This window comes from Heloderma suspectum, chromosome 2, assembly GCF_057233095.1.
Source record: "Heloderma suspectum isolate Gila_16-S chromosome 2, 16-S_ref, whole genome shotgun sequence".
NCBI lineage: Eukaryota > Metazoa > Chordata > Lepidosauria > Squamata > Helodermatidae > Heloderma > Heloderma suspectum.
In genome coordinates, this window is record NC_139459.1 from 369,704,458 (window position 1) to 369,725,136 (window position 20,679).

Sequence of the window (20,679 nt, forward strand, 5' to 3'; positions counted from 1 at the left end):
CTATGATTTCAGTGAGCTTAAAATGCCAAACTCAACATGCTCAGAGTAGAGTTGTTTTTTAAAGCAGGGTTGTCAAAATGTTCTAACATATAAGGGATTTAGAAGCAGCAGGGCTGGCCCTACCATTAGGCAAACTGAGGCGGTTACCTCAGGTGGCAAATGCTGGGAGGCGGCAGCAAGGTGATGGAGAATTGTGTGCCATGTGGCCTTCCCTATGCTCCCTAAGCTAGCCTGCTGCCTTCAGTTGTGGCAGAGGATGCTGTACTATCCATCAGTGTTGAGGAAAATTGTTTACTCTTGAAGAAAGGCTTTTGTACGTGGAATGGGAGGGGGCAGCATTTTGTTCTCCTCAGTCAGCAAAATGTCTCGGGCCGGCCTAGGGAAGCAGTTGTAAAGTGGGGGGGGCGGGAGGGGGGAAGAGAAATGCTAGCTGTGTGCTTCACAACTGAAGTAATACACATGTCTGTTCAAAGGGGGGGTGGGGGTGGGCATAAGACCATTTAGTCCAGGTTTGAAAATTATCCAGCTACACCATTCTTGTCAAAAATAGCAGGGGTTCAATCCCGGAATTCCCTTCTGCCTCCCCCCGACACTACAGCTCACCCCATTCTGCATGGTCTCCTGACTCTGTGTAGCATTTCCAGGGGGCTGGAGGGGTTGCCATGGGAAGGAGTGGGCGGAGAAGTCCGCTTCTGCCAGCATAGTTGATCCAGCTTAAATCTTGATCCAACCATGCCGTTGCTTGAATACTGTTTCTGATTGATTTCAGTGGGAGGGCCCCTGTGATTCGAATCTGTTAGGTTTGAATCTGTGATTCGAACCTAACTTCTTGGGGCAGGGAGTTCCACATATGGCAGGCTGGGGGCGGGGGACAGCACCACAGAAAAAGCCCCCCTCATGCATTGCAATCAACCGGAAATCAATGACAAACCCAAAAAGAGCCACACCAGGTGATCTTAGAGGGTGCACAGATTCACAGGCCGGGAAAGACAGTCTCTCCTGGCATGAACCTAGCTGTACAATATGCTTGTCTAAGGCCTTCCTCCAGGTGCCTCCTCTGAGGGATGCTCAGAAGGCAGCAACAAGGGAGAGGGCCTTCTCGGTGGCAGCCCCCCAATTATGGAATGGGAATGAACTCCCCAGCAAGGCCCACCTGGCATCAAAATTGTTATCTTTTCAGCGCCAGGTTAACACTTTCCTTTACTCCCAGGCATCTGGCGGCATACGATAGGTTTGGGGTCTCAGGTCACGGGATATGGTGTGGATATATTAACCACCCAGAGACCTTCTGCTATTGAGTGATATAGAAATGTAACAAATAAATGTGTGTGTGTGTATGTTGTCTGCTGTTTATATGTTTGTAGCTAAGCTTTTTTTAATATTATGCATAATACTGTATGTTTAAGATTTTAATCTTTGTAAACCACCCAGAGAGCTTTGGGTTTGGGGCGGTATAGAAGTGTAATAAATGAAATGAAATAAAAATGGTGGGCCTCTCACATTTCAAGTAGCTTGGGCCCAAGCTGTTTAAGGCTCTGAGGACACAATCCTATGCATGTTTAGATGGCTGGCTGGGGCATGCTGGGAGTTGAAGGACTTTTTTCTGTTGAAACGTGCACAGGATTGTTCCCCAAAGGTAATAACCTCAAACAGCAGCTCGTACAATACAGCAAGGATGGGCAGATGTCACACTTGCAGGGTCTCCTTTGTGTCCTTTTCCACTAGTGCTGTAGTAAAGGCAGGCTCTTGAGGTCTTGTTATCACAGCCAGCTTTTAAATCGGGGGCAGCAGCTCAGGCCTGGGGCCAATTCCGTCCCTCCAGGGTTTCCTCAGATGACCACACACCCCGTTCCAATAATAGCAACCCACAAACCTGGGGCATGTTTGCCAAAGTGAATCTGCAGTGGGCATTTCAGGGCATTCTTTAAGATAGGAGTGGGGAACCTCAGGCCTGCAGGCCAAATCCATCCCTCTGCGTTTTCCCAATGGCCACGTCCCCTTCCTCTGGCCACACCCCCTTTTGATTGATGGGCGTTTTCCCAGCCTTTGTGCAGTTTTTGCCCCATTCTAAAAAGTTGAAATGCCTCTCCAAAGGCTTTGCTACCAGCAGGAAGAGCTTGAAGTGAAAATATGCTGGGGGGGTTGGCCCTGCCCCCTTTTGCCTCTGGCCCCGCCCACCACTGGCATGCAGCCCCCGAGCGCTTCTGTGAAAGAGGTTCAATACCCATTTCAAATGATTTGTGGTGCTGTCACTGTTTTATCCGCTGCTGCTATTTTAATGTTGTTCTTATTTGTTACTGTCCTTTTCCCAATAAACCTATTGATTTATGTGCTGCCATGTTTGCTCTGTGTATTATCATGCTTTTGTATTGTAATGTCATCTTTGTATGATCTTACCACGTTGTTTTATTGATTTTTGTAAACCGCCTCAGGAAGATATTGTCTTGAACGGCGATTTTAATATCCATTAAAAACGGAGCTGCTTTGGGGGGGCCGGGGGGAGGCTGTGTGTATGTGTGTGTGTGTGTGAATAGGATGACTGCCTTGGGTGCCAAATTCTAGGGGTGCCAAAACCACCACCCCAAAGGTGGCAGCAGTGCTTCACGCTTCTCTCATGCCAGCCAGACACCCATCTATACTGCCCAGACAGCCTGCATGCTCACCCAATCTCTCACTCTGAGGACTTTCCCAGGGTGATTGATCTGGCAGGGGGGCTGAGAGCTGACCAGGCCCAAATGCCTTGCTTCAAGGGGTCCTTCCTTAAAATGAGGCATTCTGGGTGAGGTGGCTATGAAGATCGCCTCTGTTGCCGCAGCACAGGCAGTCTCCAAGGGCACCTCACCCAGAATGCCTCACTTTAAGGAAGGACCCCTCGAAGCAGAGCAGATAGGGGGAGGCAGGTGGCGGGGAGTGTAAAGAAGAGGAAGATGATGGTAGCTGGAGAAGAGGAGGTGAGAGCAAGGGGGAATGGCAGCAGTGGGAGGGGGTAGGAGGGGGAGAGAAGAGAGGGGTGGCATGTCCACCTGGGTGCTAAAATACTTAGAGACAAGCAGGAAACAGATGCAATAGCCAGTGTGGTGTAGCAGTTAAGAGTGTTGGGACCGGGGACTCCTGAGATCCCAGTTCTCATCCCCACTCAGCCATGAAGCTCATAGGATGCCTTTGGGCCAGTCGTTGACTCTTAGCCTACCGTACCTCACAGGGTTGTTGTGAGGATAAAATAGAATCATAGAATAGTGGGGTTGGAAGGGGCCTACAAGGCCATCGAGTCCAACCCCCTGCTCAATGGAGGACCATGTAAGCTGCCTTAGGTTCCTTGCAAGAGGAAAAAAGGCAGGATATAAATGTAAATAACAACAACAACCACCTCAGATGCACCAACCAGAGCATGGCGCAAAAGACACACATTTAGTATTAAAGAATTTTGAACCAGATGTTTGCTTTGAGCACCAGAATTTAACAGCAGTCACAGTCTTTCCACACAAAAATTCATTCCTGGATACCATACGCTTTCTTCATTTCAGCAGTATAATTTATTGTGGGAGGGAGTCATTATCGTTGCTGCTATTGTTAAAAAAAACTGGGAGTCAGAAGTCCTTCCTGAACTACTGCGAATCATGCCAAAAATCTACCAATAGATCCAGATCTACCTTCTGCCCACCCCTGCAATAAAGGAATCACAGCACTTTGCCCGTCAAGAGTTTAGCAGCTGCATTGTGCACCAGCGGAACGTGTACATGCATATATTGCCTTCATAGGTGATATGGCTTTTTGCAAAACCGATTATCCATGCATAAGCTGATGTTTATTGAAGTTGGAACGGTCACTAAAGCTTTTCCCACAGAAGGAACATGTGTACAGTTTCTCCCCCGTGTGAGTCCTCTTATGCACAATGAAGCTCGAATTGTTATTGAAACTCTTCCCACACTCCACACACACATACGGCCGCTCGCCTGTGTGGATTCTCTCGTGTGTGATGAGGTGCGATCGTTGGCTGAAGCTTTTCCCGCATTCCGCACACATATACGGCTTCTCCCCTGTGTGAATTCTCTGGTGAGTAACTAGTTCAGTCCGCCGGGTAAAATCTTTCCCGCAGTCGGTGCACTTGTACGGTTTTTCTCCCGTGTGGATTCTACGATGTGTGATGAGCTGTGAGCTGCTGTTGAAGTTTTTCCCACAATCCATGCATTTGTACGGCCTCTCCCCCCGGTGGAGCCTCTCATGCGCCACGAGAGCCGAATTGTGGTTGAAGCTTTTCCCGCACTCCATGCACTGATACGGTTTCTCTCCCGTGTGGATTCTCAGATGGGTGATAAGGTAGGCACTGGTGCTGAAGCTCTTCCCGCAAACTGAGCACTTGCAGGGTTTTTCTCCCGTGTGGGTTCTCTTGTGTCTGATGAGGTGTGAGGGGTCACTGAAGCTCCTCCCACAGTCCAAACACACATACGGCCTCTCCCCTGTGTGGATTCTCCGGTGGTTCACGAGCTGCGAGTGCTGCCGGAAGCACTTCCCACACTCCGGGCATTTGTACGGCTTCTCGCCTGTGTGGATTCTCTGGTGGTTAATAAGGACAGACATCCTGCTGAAGCTTTGCCCACAGTCGGGACAGTGACACAGTTTCTCGCTTGTGTGGGTTCTCTCATGCATGAGAAGCTCGGTCCCTGTGCAGAAACTCTTCCCGCAGGATGAGCACTTATAAGGTCTCTCCCCTGTATGGGTCCTCTTATGCCTGATCAGGTGCGAGGGGTCACCAAAGCTTTTCCCGCACTCTGGGCAGCTATATGGTTTCTCTCCTGTATGGATTCTCTTGTGGTTGATGAGCTGGGAATGCTGGCGGAAGCCTTTCCCGCAAACGGAGCATTTGAATGGCTTCTCCCCCGTGTGGATCCTCTGATGGTTCACGAGGACTGACCTCCTGCTAAAGGTTTGCCCGCAATCTGGACATTTAAACGGAGCTCTGTTTGTTTGGGTTATTCCAGGCACCAGAAGATGGGTCGTCTCTTTCAAGACACCTCTGCATTCAAAGTGAGCATTCTTGGCCTTATCCTTAAGGATATCTTGCCGGAGGACTCTAATCTCAGGTTCCTCAGTTCCATCCTCGGGATTAATAAATTTGTCCTCTTTTGCTAGGCAATTTCCCTCCTGTATCTCAGAGGCTGCACTGCCCCGGCTGGGACACAGAGATGTATCCCGCTCTGCTCTTCCTGGCAATGCCTCAGGGGATCCCGCCTCCACATCATGTCCAGCCTCACTTTGCTCCTTTCCACGCGCCCACTCCTCACCTGCTGGAATAAGAAAGTAATTCCAACATGACTCTTTGGGGGCAGTGTGCGGGAGAGAAAGACGGCTCTAGTTGCAGTCTGGGAACCTGGGCAGTGAAATGGCCTATTCCGTCCTTTGAGAAACACTGAAGGGGTCAAGCCTGTGGGCTAGTAGCCATGGAGGGTTTAAATAGAGCCTCCACGTGCAGAGAGGTGGTATCCCCCTGTGTCGCAGGGGCTAATTTTGCAGCCAGCCTGTGAATGGGGTCAGTATGTTGGGCAAAATATGCTACCGCTCTCCCGGATCACTATCTAGTGAACAGTGTGGTCCCCAAACCAAAAAGCTGGACATCCCTGCATTTCTTGTAGAAGTGTACATCCGGCCTCCCTATCTAATGACCTCCCAGGCAGCTCACATGAGGACATCCAAAGGAATAATTATACCTAACTAAAATCCATCAGACACAGCACGCATCTGCCTAGGGAGAAACCCCACCCAAATCCTCCCAGAACCCTGGGCAGGAGAGCAGCCATTGCAGGGCTCTCTACCTGGGGCTGCCTTTGCCATCTGCTGGACCTGCCGGCACTGCAAAAGGCAACAACCCGTTGGTTCGCTGGGACTCGTCTCATGGAGCCAATTATGCCACTCCTGGAGCAGCGGCCCATTAAAATCCTCCAAGAGGCCTGGAGGAGGAGAGCAGCTTCCTCACCCAAGACGCCGGCGGCTCCACTGCCTTCTTGCTTCACCGCCTGGCAGACCAGCCTCTGCCAGGCCTTTCGGAGAGTGTCCTGAGTCTCAGGGAGATTCGCCAGCTCCTCCTTCAAGGGATCCGGGACCTACAGACGCAGCACAGCAGATCCTGTTCGAGAAAGGAGGGCAGAGTACAACAGGTGGACTCCCCCCACCCCCAATTCCCTGCGTGCGAGCGCATGTGTGAAGGCAAGCAGGTGCCGGGCCTGCCCAAGGTGTTCTGATGCCAGGGCTGAAGGATGAGAACGCCAGGGCGAAGCAGAGCCAGGGCTGCCAGGGACTCAGCACGGGCACTTATTAGCAGGAACACTGATGTCATCCGCCTCCCCTCTTAGAATTCCCTGTTCCCTCTGAGCTTAGCTGTGCAATCCCCACAGCACCTGCGGGGGGAGGGGGGAGATGAATTTTTCCAGCAACAAGATATTGTTCCTTGTAATGGAAAGTATTTTGGTGTGGACTGGTCTACTGTAGGCAATGAAGATCCATAGCCCTGGTTCACACGATCACAGCAGCCCAGTGTGCCTTATTAGCTATGGTGGGTTGCGGTACCTGCAGGCGCCTGGTTGCCAATTCAAGCCCCCACCACTGTGGCTTCTCATGTTGCCCAAATGGGGGAAGGGTGGTTTGCTCGGGTGGTTAACAAACCATCCCACAACCTTATGACAAGCCATGGGTTCTGGGTGGTTTGTTAAGTGCCCAGACAAGCTACCCTCACTGGGTTCAGACGACATGGCCCAGCAAGGGTAATTATGCCAATCAACCTCCACACACAGGTGGTCAACAAGCCACTTTGGCTTGTTAACCAACCTGTGATCGTGTAGACTGGACCAGTGGCTTTACAACAGACCTGCCCGTGGTGGACATGAGAACTGCTAGAGCTGTTGTCTTAATACGGATTGACACAGCTGCTTGCAATTTTGGTCTCTCCTTGGGGGCGGGGCGATGGGGGCCGTCACTATGAGTGCCTGCACTTCAGAATTCACCACCGCACCACTGGATATGGTACCCCATCCCACAACTCAACATATAGGTGCCAATCTGGCTGGCAGCTGAACCTCACTTCAATGATGGCAACGGGGCAGAGCCCTCCACCGCACGCAAGGGCAGCAGGCTGGCAGAGGAACACAGGGCGTGCTGCGTGGCGCGCACACCTCTGTGCCCTAGCACTCGACTGCCACCCGCTCATTGCTGCCTGGCAAAGCAATGCTGCAACGCAGCAGCGCTTGGCCCCATGGGATCACACTGGGATTATTATTTTGTGTCTCACCTACTTTTCCACCAAAAGTGGCATGCAAGGCAGCTAGTGATAATGAGAATGTAAGAAAAGCCCTGCTGGCTCAGACCAAGGGTCCATCTAGTCCAGCATTTTGTTCACACAGGGGCCGACCAGCTGTCAACCAGGAACCCAGAAGCAGGGCGTGAGCGCAACAGCACCCCCATACCCATGTTCCCCAGCAACTGGTACACATTGGCATACTGCCTCTGATACTAGAGGAGGTAACATATAGCCATCAGGACTAGTGGCTATTGGTAGTCTTCTCCATGAATTTGTCCAATCCCCTTTTAAAGCCAGCCAAATTGGCGGCCATCACTACCTGTTGTGGACATGAAGAACATAGCTGAACTCTGATCCAGCAGGGCTCTTCTTCTGTTATATAAGATAACATAAAATAACATAAAATACCTTCTTAAAGACCCCCCCCAGCACCTTCCTCTCCTTCTTAAAGAACCCCCCTGAGCACCTTCCTCTCCTTCTTAAAGACCTCCCCGAGCGCCTTCCTCTCCTTTTTAAAGACCTCCCCGAGCGCATGCCTAGACGTGGCTGCCTCTCTGCTTGATCACAGGCCTTTCCAATAGCATTGGGAGAAGGTGACCAGGCAAGACCAGGCTGGCCACAAGCAGCCTTTGCTGCCACCGTGGTGCCAGTCAGGTGGATGGGAACGGCTTCGGAGGGATGGCCATGGGAGGAGGCTGATGCTTCCAACATCTGCTGCTGAATCATACTGCTGGCCCTACATGCGTCTGCGCACGCGTGCATGTGTATTTGGGGGAGGAAGAATAAAGCAGGGGAAATCCAAAGTGTGACATTCAGCTGTTTACAAGTGATTCAGGGCTGGTTTGTATGACCAATGGGACAAACTAGCAAGGCTCTTCCTCAGGCTATTAAAGGGCAGGTGTCACAGGGGCGAAGACTGACAGAACTTGTTCTCACGCGCTCGCTCTCAAGCCTCCTGCCCAGCACCACATCTATTTTGAGAAACGCTGCAGTTTACAATGATTAATTACATTGCACAAGGGAGACCTAAGTTCATCTCCCCACTTGGCTACTGGGTTCATGGGGGTGACGCCAGACCTCACCTGCTTGATAGGGCTCTTGAGGTCCATGGACAAAGGAGTGGCTACGAACGTAACTAACTAAATAAAAAATATCCCAAGATTTAAATAGGAGACTCTCAACCTCTCTACTGAAGCTCTTTCTCACAATGCTGCATCCCAAATGTTTTTTTAAAAAGCCCTAAAGCTTGTTCCCCAACAGAGATTCAAGCCAGCGGCTGGTAGCCATAAGCCTACCACAGGCCCCCAGGGCTGCCCTACTGCCCCATCACTGCGGCTGTGGGGGGAGGCCCATTTGCCACTTGGCTTTTGTTCAGTTCTTTCCTCATTCTAAAAGGTAAAGCTTCAGGGTGCAATCCTATACACACTGACCTGGGAGCAAGTCCCACTGAACTCCATGGGACTTAATCCCAGGAGACATGCACAGGATTGCACTAAGCTACAAAATATGGCTGTTTTGGGTATTTGTGGCCTCCTCCTCTTGCCCTGGGCCCTGCCCTCTTTGCCTTTACCCCCCCCCACTCCAGAATGCCTCCTGTCTCCCCCCCCCCCCTTCTGTGAAACAGAATTTGAATCTTGGACTGAAAAATGTTCCCTATCCTATTATAAAAGTACCTAAACTATAATAACCTGAGATCTGAATCGGGGACTCCCAACCTCTCCACTGAAGACCTTAATCCCAATGCTACATTTGAGAGTTGGGTTCTTTTTAAGCCCAAAGCCCCTCCCTTCCCTGAAATAGATTCAAACCAGTGATTTGTAGCTGTCAGCTGCTTCCTACAGGCCCCCAGGGCTGCCCTACTGCCCCATCACAGCAGCTGTGGAGGGAGGCCCATTTACCACACTGCTCCAAGACCAGACCAGCCCTCCCCCATCCCTTGGCCCAGATTCCCAGCCTGCAGGGACAGCCCCCTCGACCCCTCTCACCTGCTGCTCTTCCTGCCCCCCACCTTCTCGCCGCTGCCACAGGAACTCCTCAGCCAGCGCCACCGCTTGGGAGCAGCTCCCCGGCCCGCCTCCCTCGACCCAGCTCTGCATTTCCAGGGGGAGGACGGCCAGGAACTGCTCCAGGATCACCAGCTCCACAATCTGCCCCTTGGTGTGCTTTTCCGGCTTCAGCCACTGGTGGCAAAGTTCCCGGAGTTGGCCGCAAGCTGCTCGGGGTGCCTCAGCCTCCTGATAGCCAAACCGCCGGAAGCGCAGGCGTTGCACCTCCGAGTCAAAGGTCTCTTCGCCCAGCTCCTCTTCCTTCACTTTCACGCAACCTGCGGGATCCTTCGTCAACAGGTGGCTCTCGGTCGGTTGGATCTCTGAGCTGAGACCTAAAAGGAGTTCGGTCTCTCTGGCTCCGGCCGCCCCCTCCCAGTGGGGCAGAAAATCCTTGCTATCGCTGACTGGCACAGGCCCTGACGTTTGCGGGGCTCTCCGGTCCGAATGAACAGACTCCATTTTCTTCAGGAATTCCTGCCATTGGGCTTCCCAAGTTGGTTGCAACCCCTCCCTCAGATCCCATTTTCCTCGCTCTGGTGGGCTTCTTTCCCAGAATTCCATGGCCATACTGGCTGGGATGACCTGAGGGTCCTTTTCCCTTCCTTTCTCTGGCTCGAGGCCTACCAAATCAAGCTCCTCCTGCTTCGGTCCCTGCCCCAACGCAGCCTGCGGCGGGAGGACCAGGGCTGACAAAAGTCCACTCTCAGCAGCCATTTTCCTTCTTAGCTAAAAGCTGAAATGCCAGAACCACTGCCAGGAGGCAGCCCTTCAAACATCAACAGTCTCTTTAAATATTGGCCTCTCTTTCCAAGGAAGGTAGCGCATAGGCAAAAATCCTCATGGAGACAGCATCAGCCTAAGGGAAACAAAGAGAACTGTCAAGACGCCAAGGAAACGCCCTGGCCTTTATTTCTATAACTTAGAAAAAAAGAAGCATTTTTTAAAATTACATTTTAATGCCAGTCTTCTGCAAAGAAGCCCATGGCAGTGTGCATGATCCTTCCTCCCTCTCCTGACTTTATTCTTACTACCGCGCTGTTAGATAGGTTGGGCTGAGAGATGCAGCTGGCCCAGAGAATCCTGGCTGGATGGAGAGCTGAACCGGGGTCTCCCTGTCCCAACACTCGAATCACTGCTTCACCTGGCTCCGCGTCAGATTTGTATCCCAGCTGTCCTCCTGAGAGGGAGAAAAGGTGACCGTCTCAGGGTCATGAGCTCCATAGCTAGGGGTCCACCAATTTGGTAACCAATTACTGCTCCCAGGAGCCAGTGCGACTTGACTTTCTGCTCCACAGCAAGCGGAAACAGGAGCCAGCTCCTCTCGAGCCCACTGCCTGGCGAGGGTGGGGTTACAGGTGAGGGGCATGAGGCAAGGTGTGTTTGTAAGTATACCATGACACCAATGGAACAGCAAGTTGCTGGAGAATAAGAGTGGAAGAGAGCTATATTATTAATTACATGTATACCCTGCTTTTTCTTCCTCTCGAAAAGGAACCCAAGGCGGCTTGCATGGTCCTCCTCCTCTCCATTTTATGATCCGTGCTGGGGCTGGGCCCTTGGCAGGTGCCCGACCAGGCCTCCCCTTGGCGCCAGCCCTGGCTTTGTCTTTCTGCAGCCCCCTTCTCACTCCCTTCCCGATCCCGCCCCAGCAGCGACATGCGCTTCCCACTCGCCAACTCTCCTCCTGGAAACCAGTCAGGGATCGGCAGCCTGCCTCGCTCTCGACCTACAACAACCCCGCGAGGTAGGTCAGGCCGAGAGTCGCGGCCTGGCCCAAAGGCATCCAGGGAGCTCCTGGCCGAGTGGGGCTAGAGCCGGCATCTCACGCGCCCCGGCCCAGCACTCCACCCACGGCCGCGCACTGGCTGGCGCACGCCAGCCCTGCCTGTTGGCCTCTCCGGGTGGCGCAGGGCCGCGGGCAAGGCACGCCCCGGGGCCCTCCCGGCGAGCCCGCCTCCTCCCCGCCCGGGCCGCCGGCTGCTCCTGCCCCCGCCCCCGGCGCCCGCTGGCTGGCTGGCAGGCAGGCAGGCGGAGAGCCGGGGAGCGAGGAGGCCGCGGCGCCTGCTGCTGCTCCTCCTCAGCGCCGCCGCTGTCTGGGCCGGGCCAGGGCCGGCGGCCACGGGGACGAGGCGCAGCAGCTCAGGGGCCTGCTGGGGCGGGCCTCGGCAGGCGCCGCCCGGGCCTCCCCTGGCGCCCGCCGGCTCTGCGCCGGTCCGCACCCCTCCCGCCCCGGGCCGGCCCCGGCCGCGACCTGCGCTTCGCCGCTCGCCAGCTCTCCTCCCGGGGACCCGCCGGGGAGCCGCAGCCCGCCGCGCTCTCGCGGTATTTCCCCGGGGGCTGCCGGAAGCGGCCCGCGCGCCGCCTTCCCTGGCCCGTCTAGGAACAAGGGCTCGTCGCATTTAACCCCTTGAGGGGCATGCATCAATGTGCTCGGATGCCACCTCCGTGGCTAGTTTCCTCTGGTGTGTGCCTTTAGCGGCGGCGCGGCAGGCAGGAATTCAAAAGGTGCAGCTCTGCCCAGGGCAGCAGTTACCACTACTGTTATTGTTATTTGCATTTCTATACCGCCCCACGGCAGAGGCTCCCTGGGCAGTTCTCAACAGCTCACACAAATTACCAGGCACAGATACAACCTTGTAATAAAGCAGAGTATAAACACTTTCTTTATGTATTTATTTACTTCATTTCTATACCACCCAGTAGCCGACGCGCTCTATAAACAATTTCAACGCTAGTCCTGTTCAAGACAGTGGTCATGGATGCCCCATCATGTGCCATTAAATTCCCTGACGCGGCTCTGCGTCGCCAAGGGAAGGCCTGTCCCAGGATCAGCCGCTTCAGGACTTGCTCTTGCGGGTGGGTGTCTCTAGCTGCTCACGGATCCAGCTTGAGGACATGATGTATTATTGGCACCCATTCATCCCTCGGCACCCTGCTGTGGAGGAACTCGCAGAAAGCCGGGGTGGGGGGGGACAAGAACAACCAAAGGTCTGATTCAATATAAGACAGCTTCATCCATATGTTGTTGTTCAGTCGTTCAGTCGGTTCCGACTCTTCGTGACCCCATGGACCATACATAGCACGCCAGGCCCTCCTGTCCTGCGTTCTCTCCCGGAGCGTGCTCAAGTCCATATTCATTGCATCGGTGATGCTATCTAGCCATCTCATCCTCTGCCGTCCCCTTCTCCTTTTGCCTTCAATCTTTCCCAGCATCAGGGTCTTTTCCAGGGAGTTTTCTCTTTGCATTAGGTGGCCAAAATATCTGAGCTTCAGCTTCAGTATCTGTCCTTCCAATGAGCACTCAGGGTTGATTTCCTTTAGGATTGACTGATTTGACCTCCTTGCAGTCCAGGGGACTCGTAAGAGTCTTCTCCAGCACCACAGTTTGAAAGCATCAATTCTTGGGCGCTCAGCCTTCCTTATAGTCCAGCTCTCACAGCCATACGTTGCTACTGGGAAAACCATAGCTTTGATTATACGAATCTTTGTCAGCAAGGTGATGTATCCTCTTACTATGCTGTCTAGGTTTGCCATAGCTTTCCTCCCAAGGAGCAAGCGTCTTTTAATTTCATGGCTACAGTCACCATCTGCGGTGATCTTGGAGCCCAAGAAAATAAAATCTGTCACTGCTTCCATTTCTTCCCCTTCTATATGCCAGGAAGTGATGGGGCCAGATGCCATGATCTTAGTTTTTTTAATGTTGAGTTTCAAACCAGCTTTTGCACTCTCCACTTTCACCCTCAACAACAGGCTCTTTAGATCCTCTTTGCTTTCTGCCATTAGGATGGTATCGTCTGCGTATTTTAGGTTGTTCCATGTCCGGGTCTTATTGTTGCTTCTTGTCCCTCGTACAGGTTTCTCAGGAGACAAGTAAGGTGGTCTGGTACTTGCATCTCTTTAAGAATTTGCCAGAGTTTGTTGTGATCCACACAATCAAAGGCTTTAGCATGCGTAGTCAATGAAGCAGAAATAGACGTTTTTCTGGAATTCTCTTGCTTTCTCCATGATCCAGTGAACGTTGGCGATTTGATCTCTAGTTCCTCTGCCTCTTCGAAACCCAGCTTGGACTTCCGGTACTTCTCGCTTCACATACTGCTGAAGCTTAGCTTGTAGGATTTTGAGCATAACTTTGCTGGCATGTGAAATGAGCGCAATTGTACGGTAGTTTGAACACTCTTTGGCATTGCACTTCTTTGGAATTGGAATGTAAACTGACCTTTTCCAGTCTTGTGGCCACTGTTGTGTGTTCCAAATGTGCTGGCATATTGAGTGCAGCACTTTAACAGCATCATCTTTTAGGATCTTAAATAGCTCAGCTGGAATACTGTCATCTCCACTAGCTTTCTTGTTAGTGATGCTTCCTAAGGCCCACTTGACTTCACTCTCTAGGATGTCCGGCTCACGTTCAGTGACTGCACTATCATGGCTATCAGGGATGTTCAGATCTTTCCTATATAGTTCTTCTGGGTATTCTTTCCACCTCTTCTTAATCTCATCTGCTTCTGTTAGGTCCCTGCCTTCTTTGTCCTTTATCATGCCCGTCTTTGCACAAAACGTTCCCTTGAGATCTCCGATTTTCTTGAAGAGATCTCTAGACTTTCCCATTCTATTGTTTTCCTCGATTTCTTTGCATTGTTCATTTAAGAAGGCCTTCTTGTCTCTCCTTGCTATTCTCTGGAACTCTGCATTCAGTTGGGTATATCTTCCCCTTTCTCCCTTGCTTTTCACTTCCCTTGTTTCCTCAGCTATTTGTAAAGCCTCATCAGACAGCCACTTTGCTTTCTTGCATTTCTTTTTCTTTGGGATGGATTTAGTTGCTGCCTTCTGAACAATGTTATGGACCTCCGTCCATAGTTCCTCAGGCACTCTATCAGGTCTAATCCCTTAAATCTATTCCTCACCTCCACTGTATATTCATAAGGGATATGATTTAGATCATACCTGAATGGTTTAGTGGTTTTCCCTACGTTCTTCAATTTAAGCCGAAATGTTGCAACAAGAAGCTGAATCTGAGCCACAGTCAGCTCCAGGTCTTGTTTTTACTGACTGTATAGAGCTTCTCCATCTTTGGCTGCAAAGTACATAATCAGTCTGATTTCAGTATTGAGCATCTGGTGATGTCCATGTGTAGAGTCGCCTCTTGTGCTGTTGGAAAAGAGTGTTTGCTATGATCAGCGTGTTCTCTTGGCAAAACTCTATTAGCCTTTGTCCTGCTTCATTTTGTATACCAAGGCCATGCTTGCCTGTTATCCCGGTTATTTCTGGACTTCCTACTTTAGCATTCCAATCCCCTATGATGAAGAGGACATCTTTTTTTGGTGTTAGTTCTAGAAGGTGTTGTAGGTCTTCACAGAACCGATCAACCTCAGCTTCTTCGACCTCAGTGGTTGGGGCATAGACTTGAATTACTGTGATGTTGAATGGTTTGCCTTGGATTCGTACTGAGATCATTCTATCGTTTTTGAGATTGTACCCCAGTACTGCTTTTCCCACCCTTTTGTTGACTATGAGTGCTACTCCATTTCTTCTAAGGGATTCTTGCCCACAGTAGTAGATATAATGGTCACCTGAATTAAATTCGCCCATGCTTGTCCGTTGTAGTTCGCTGATTCCCAAGATGTCGATGTTCAATCTTGCCATCTCATGTTTGACCACCTCCAGCTTACCTTGATTCATTGATCTGACATTCCAGGTTCCTAAACAATATTGTTCTTTACAGCATCGGACTTTCTTTTCACCACCAGTCACATCCACAGCTGAGTGTCCTTTCGGCTTTGGCCCAGCTGCTTAATTCAGCTCTTTATCCAGAGCCATGAAGACTGGAATCTTACTTTATTTTTAGGTAACAATAGCTCAGTTGCAGAGCCCTTGCTTTGCATGCAGAAGATCCCAGGTTCGATCCCTGCATCTCCAGGTAGGGTTGGGAAAGAATCCTGCCTGAAACTGGAGAGCTGCTGCCAGTCAGTGTCGACAATACTGGGCTAGATGGACCATCATGGTCTGACTCTGCATAAGGCAGCTTCCTATGCAAAGGCCATAGTGAGCCCTGAAGAGGTGACACGTTGATCATATGGTGATCTCTCCCACACTTGTTTTGGGTTTTGCCAGGGAGGGAGGTATCCCATTTGGGACCATAACATGTCAGGGAAGGGGGTGATCCTTCCCCACAGACAGTGCTCCCCCCTCCCCCCCTGGTCCATCCCACACCCTCTCACCGCAAAGCTGCTATTTGCCCCAGAAGGTTCTGGTGCTGCAAGTTTGTATTCAGAAATGTCAGGAGCCGCTTCTTCCTTCTTCCAGCCCATGGGTTTGTCTTCCCGTTCCCTTCCAAAGAAGAGCCTGCAATTCCCCAGGCTGCCCTCAGCTCCGGGTCTAAGGACAACAAGGATCAAGATGTACAGGATGCTAAGGAAACAGAGAGATTTGCAGGTAACAGCCTAGATGCGTTTTGCAGATCAGTGGATTGGCTCCAGACTAACAGCGTGATCCTGTAATTGTCTACTCAGTGGGTATAGGATTGCAGCCTACGTTAGTCATCCTTTAATCCCTGGGACTTCAGTTTAGGGACGACTAAGTTGACCCATTGATTTCAAGTGTGACAAACTTAAAACTGGATCCAAACCAATGTTGTATGACTTATTTTTTTCTGGATCATCAGGTGCTTACAGATGGATTGCTTTATAATCTGCTCCAGAATTTTCCCAGGGATTTATGTCAGACTGACTGGTGTGTAGTTCCCAGGTTCCTCCTTTTTACCCTTTTTGAAGATAGGGACAACATTAGCCCTCCTCCAGTCATCTGGCACTTCCCCCGTCCTCCATGATTTCTCAAAGAGAATACACAGTGGTTCTGAGAGTTCTTCTGCCAGTTCCTTTATTACTCTAGGATGCAGTTCATCTGGCCCTGGAGATTTGAACACATTCAAAGTAATTAGGTGTTCCTTGACCATATGTCTATCGATCTCAAGCTGCAATCCTGCCCCTTCAGCCTGTACTTCTCCTTTGCCAGGGGGGTCATAGACCCTCTTTGGGGAGAAGATTGAGCCAAAGTAGGAATTGAGCACCTCTGCCTTTTCTTTGTCATCTGTTACCATTTTACCATCCTTATTTAATAGCTGAACCACCATTTCTTTCCTCTGCCTTTTACTATACACTTAGCTGAAGAAAGCCTTTTTGTTGCTTTTAGCATCCCTCGCTAACCTCAGCTCGTTCTCAGCTTTAGCCTTCCTGACGCCATCCCTGCAATTCTGTGCTACCTGCCTGTACTCTTCCTTTGTTGCTTGGCCTTCTTTCCACTTCCTATATGTGTCCTTTTTTTGTTTTCAGGTAATCTCTAAGCTTTTTCTGAAGCCACATTGGCTTCTTCTGTTGTCTTCCACCTTTTCTTCTTGTTGGAATTGTTTGTAATTGTGCCTTGAGAATTTGTTAGAGTCGCTTGCCATGGGACCTTATTGTTTTGAGTTTATTAAAATCAGCTTTCCTAAAATCCAGGGTATGCATTTGACTACACTCGGCTTTTGCTTCCCTTAGAATCAAGAACTCAAGTATAACATGGTCGCTTTCCTCCAGTGTTCCTGTAACTGCTGCTTTATCCACTAAGTCATCTCTGTTGGTTAGGATCAAGTCAAGGATAGCCAATCCTCTAGTTCCTTCCTCTACTTTCTGTAGGAGGAAGTTATCCGCCACACAAGTCAGGAATTTCCTGGAGGGGCCATGTTTTGCAGAATTTGTCTCCCAACAAATATCGGGGAAATTGAAGTCCCCCATTACTACTACATCATGCTTCCTTAAAACATTGGCTATTTGCTTTTCAAAAGTTTCATCCTCATCTTCTCCTTGATTGGGTGGCCGGTAGTAGACTCCAACCACCAGGTTCCTTTTATTCTTTGCTCCATTTATTTTGATCCAGATGCTCTCGATGGGGCTCCCAAGCTCCTCCTCCTGTATTTCTGTGCAGAGATATGTATTTTTCACATACAGTGCAACCCCACCTCCCTTTCTGTTCCTCCTGTTCTTTTTGAACAAGTTATATCCTTCAACTGCTGTATTCCAGTCATGAGAGTCATCCCACCAAGTCTCAGTTATACCTATCAAGTCATAATTTCCCTCCTGTATTAAGAGTTCAAGTTCGTTCTGTTTGTTTCCCATACTCTGGGCATTAGTATATAGACATCAAAGACCATATGCTTCGTAGTTTGGCTTTCTTCCTACATGTGTCTGAAGACTATTATTGGGCGCTATTAGAGCTGTTCTCTCCATTGCGGTGCATGAGCCTTCGTCCATTGTTACCCCCAACTTTACATCTCCCTTCCCCGTAGGATTCAGTTTAAAGCCCTCCTGATGAAGTTCTTCATGCTGTGGTCTAACACATTCTTCCCAGCCTTTGTGAGGTGCAACCCGTCCCTTGCCAACAGCCCATCATCCAGGAAGTATAGCCCGTGGCCCCAGAATCCAAATATCTTGCATCGGCACCACCTTTGTAGCCAGTCATTCACCCGGAGTATTTTTCTTTCCCTTTCTATCCCTCTTCTAACTACTGGAAGGAGGGATGAGAAAACTATCCGGGCCCCAAAGTTCTTGAGTTTATTTTATTTATTTATTTATTTCTATACCACCCAATAGCCGAAGCTCTCTGGGCGGTTCACAAAAATTAAAACCAAACAACACACAATAAAACAATATAAAATATATAGAACATTAAAACCACAATTTTCCTTCCCAAAGCTTCAAAGTCTGATGTGATTTCTTCGTAGCTCCGCTGGACGGCATCATTTGTTCCCACATGGATGAGAAGGGATACTTGTCAGTGGACTTTATGAGTGCAGGCAACCTTTCAGTCACGTCTCTAATCCGTCCTCCTGCGAGACAACATAGTCAGGGCCAGAAATATTGGAACAAGGATAACTGTTCTGGCAGTTGGCCTCTGTGCACCACCACATTGAAGTTGAAAGGAAACACACCCAGCTGGGAGCAAAGTTGGGACTTTCAGCTATAATTCAAAGGGTTTGACAAAAGTGGGGCACTAACCATTCAGGAAGGACAGCTAGTGGCATGCACACACCCCCATTGTTGGTGGCTCATAAGTAATGGAACAAACCAACATCATTTCAAACTTAAGGATTGCCTTTAATACCTGAATGAAAATCCTTTGCAGTCAATGACTGCCTGAAGTCTGGAACCCATGGACATGACCAAATGCTGAGTTTCCTCCCTCGAGATGATTTGCCAGGCCTTTACTGCAGCTGCCTTCAGCTGCTCCTCATCTGTTGTTCTTTCTGCCTTCAGTCTTGTATTCAGTGAGTGAGAAGCATGCTCTATTGAGTTGAGATCAGGCAACTGACTTGGCCATTGAAGAACATCCCACTTCTTTGCCTTGAGAAACTCTTGGGTAACTTTTGCTCTATGTTTTGGGTCATTATCCATCTGTAATATGAAGCGGCGTCCTATCAGTTTGACAGCATTCGGCTGAATCTGAGCAGAAAGTATCGCCCTATACACTTCAGAATTCATCCTGCTGCTTTTATCAGCAGTCAGGTCATCAATAAACACCAGTGATCTGGTTCCATTGGCAGCCACACATGCCCATGCCATAACACTGCCTCCACCATGTTTGACATGATGTGGTACGCTTTGGATCATAAGCTGTTCCTTTCCTTCTCCATACTTTTCTCTTCCCATCATTCTGGTACAAGTTAATCTTGGTTTTATCAGTCCAAAGAAACTTATTCCAGAAGTGGGCAGGCTTTTTTAGGTGTTTGCTGGCAAAGGCTAATCTGGCCTGTCTGTTCTTGAGCTTACCAGTGGTTTGCACCTTGTTGTGAAGCCTCTGTATTTACATTCATAAAGCCGTCTCTTGACTGTAGATGTTGACAATGACATGCCTACCTCCTCAAGAGCATTCTTGCCCTGGCTAGATGTTGTGAAAGGGTTCCTCTTCACCATAAGCAGAATTCTGCGGTCATCCACTTTAGGTGTCTTCCGTGGTCTTCCAGGCCTTTTGCTGTTGCTCTTGCCAGTTAATTCCTTCTTTTTCAGGATGTTCCAAACTGTTGTGTTGGCCACTCCCACTGTTTTTGCTATCTCTCTGATGGGTTTATTTTGTTTCCTCAGCCTAATGATGGCCTCCTTCACTCGCATGGACACCTCTTTGGACCTCATGTTGGGGGTTCCAGTGAACAGCTACCAAATGCAAATGTCACACTCAGAACCACCTCCAGGCCTTTTATGTGCTTGATTGGTCATGGGGTACCCAGGAAACAGGCCACACCTGGCCATGCAGCTGCTTGCCAGCCATTTGTTCCATTACTTATGAGCCACCAACGATGGGTGTGTGTATGCCACTGGCTGTCCTTCCTGAATGGTTAGTGCCCCACTTTTGTCACACCCCTTGCATTACAGCTGAAACTCCTGACTTCGCTCCCATCTGGGTGTGTTTCCTTTCAACTTCAATGTGGTGGTGTACAGAGGCCAACTGCCAAAACAGTTATCCTTGTTCCAATATTTCTGGCCCTGACTGTACCTGGCGAGTCCACAGATCTTTGCAACATACTTGGGTTTCGATCCCACGCAGCAAGGAGTCTCCCACTACTACTGCTCTTCTCTTCTTGTTGTTGTAGGCCTGGGTTTCATCGCCTCTGCTTGACTGACCTTCAGCCTCTTGCTCAGTCTCATGCAGGTTCTTCCTCTGCAGGCTGCCCTCCAGTCTCATCCTCAAGTACCTGGAATCGGTTCCACAGCTCCACTGGTGGAGAGTGGCGTCTAGTTCTTCTTCTCCTGTCACCCTTTTCCAAGGAGTATCCTCTACTGCATTTTTCCTCACCTCAGCATTTCTCACTTCTGCCTCAGCTTGCTGTTGCTCTTCAAGCTTCTGGTCTTCACTTTGCTGCTGTAGTTCCCCCATTCTGTCCGAGAACTCTTCGTGTTCTCTTATTCCCCGGAGGGTCGACAGTCACCGCTCCAGTCCTCTTACTTTTCTTCCAGCAGCGTGATCAACTTGCACTTGTTACAGGTGTAGGCCATGTTGTTCTCAGCCACGAAAACAAACATTGCACACACCTTGCAGGTCACTACCACTGGAGAGTCTTGTCTTTCCATAGCCTCTTTTTCCTTTTTGTGTCTAGTTTTCTGATTGTTCTAGACTAGCCTGTGCCTGCTGCTCTACTCACTAGAGGTTAAAAGCAGAGTCCCACTGGTGTGGAAGTGTGTGTTACAAGACAAATAAATGAAAAAGAAAGTTTGCTAAAAAAAAGAAAAAAAAATGTTCGGGGCCTCCCCCTTGTCGTCCTCTGCCAAACTCCCCTGGCCAACTCCTGTTTGCTCCTCCTATTCATTCGCTCTGGTCACT

The 20,679-nt window shown here is 50.1% G+C and overlaps 1 protein-coding gene across 9 annotated transcripts; it reads right to left on the reverse strand.

The window, feature by feature from the left end:
• Positions 1-2,033: 2,033 nt before the first annotated feature.
• Positions 2,034-11,717, reverse strand: LOC146356015 (uncharacterized). Of its 9 annotated transcripts, none has more exons than XM_084831368.1 (5): positions 11,588-11,717; positions 10,287-10,513; positions 9,274-10,192; positions 5,972-6,098; positions 2,034-5,282 (listed from the first exon to the last, which is right to left on the reverse strand). In XM_084831368.1, exons 3-5 carry the CDS (start codon positions 10,048-10,050, stop codon positions 3,784-3,786), a joined length of 2,403 nt encoding a protein of 800 aa, XP_084687494.1. In that variant the 5' UTR covers positions 10,051-10,192; positions 10,287-10,513; positions 11,588-11,717; the 3' UTR covers positions 2,034-3,783. The 9 variants fall into 9 exon arrangements, with proteins under 9 accessions (XP_084687494.1, XP_084687491.1, XP_084687493.1 ...); XM_084831365.1 differs by having other exon boundaries at positions 2,034-5,285; positions 11,588-11,716; XM_084831367.1 differs by lacking the exon at positions 10,287-10,513.
• Between the last annotated feature and the right edge of the window lie 8,962 nt (positions 11,718-20,679).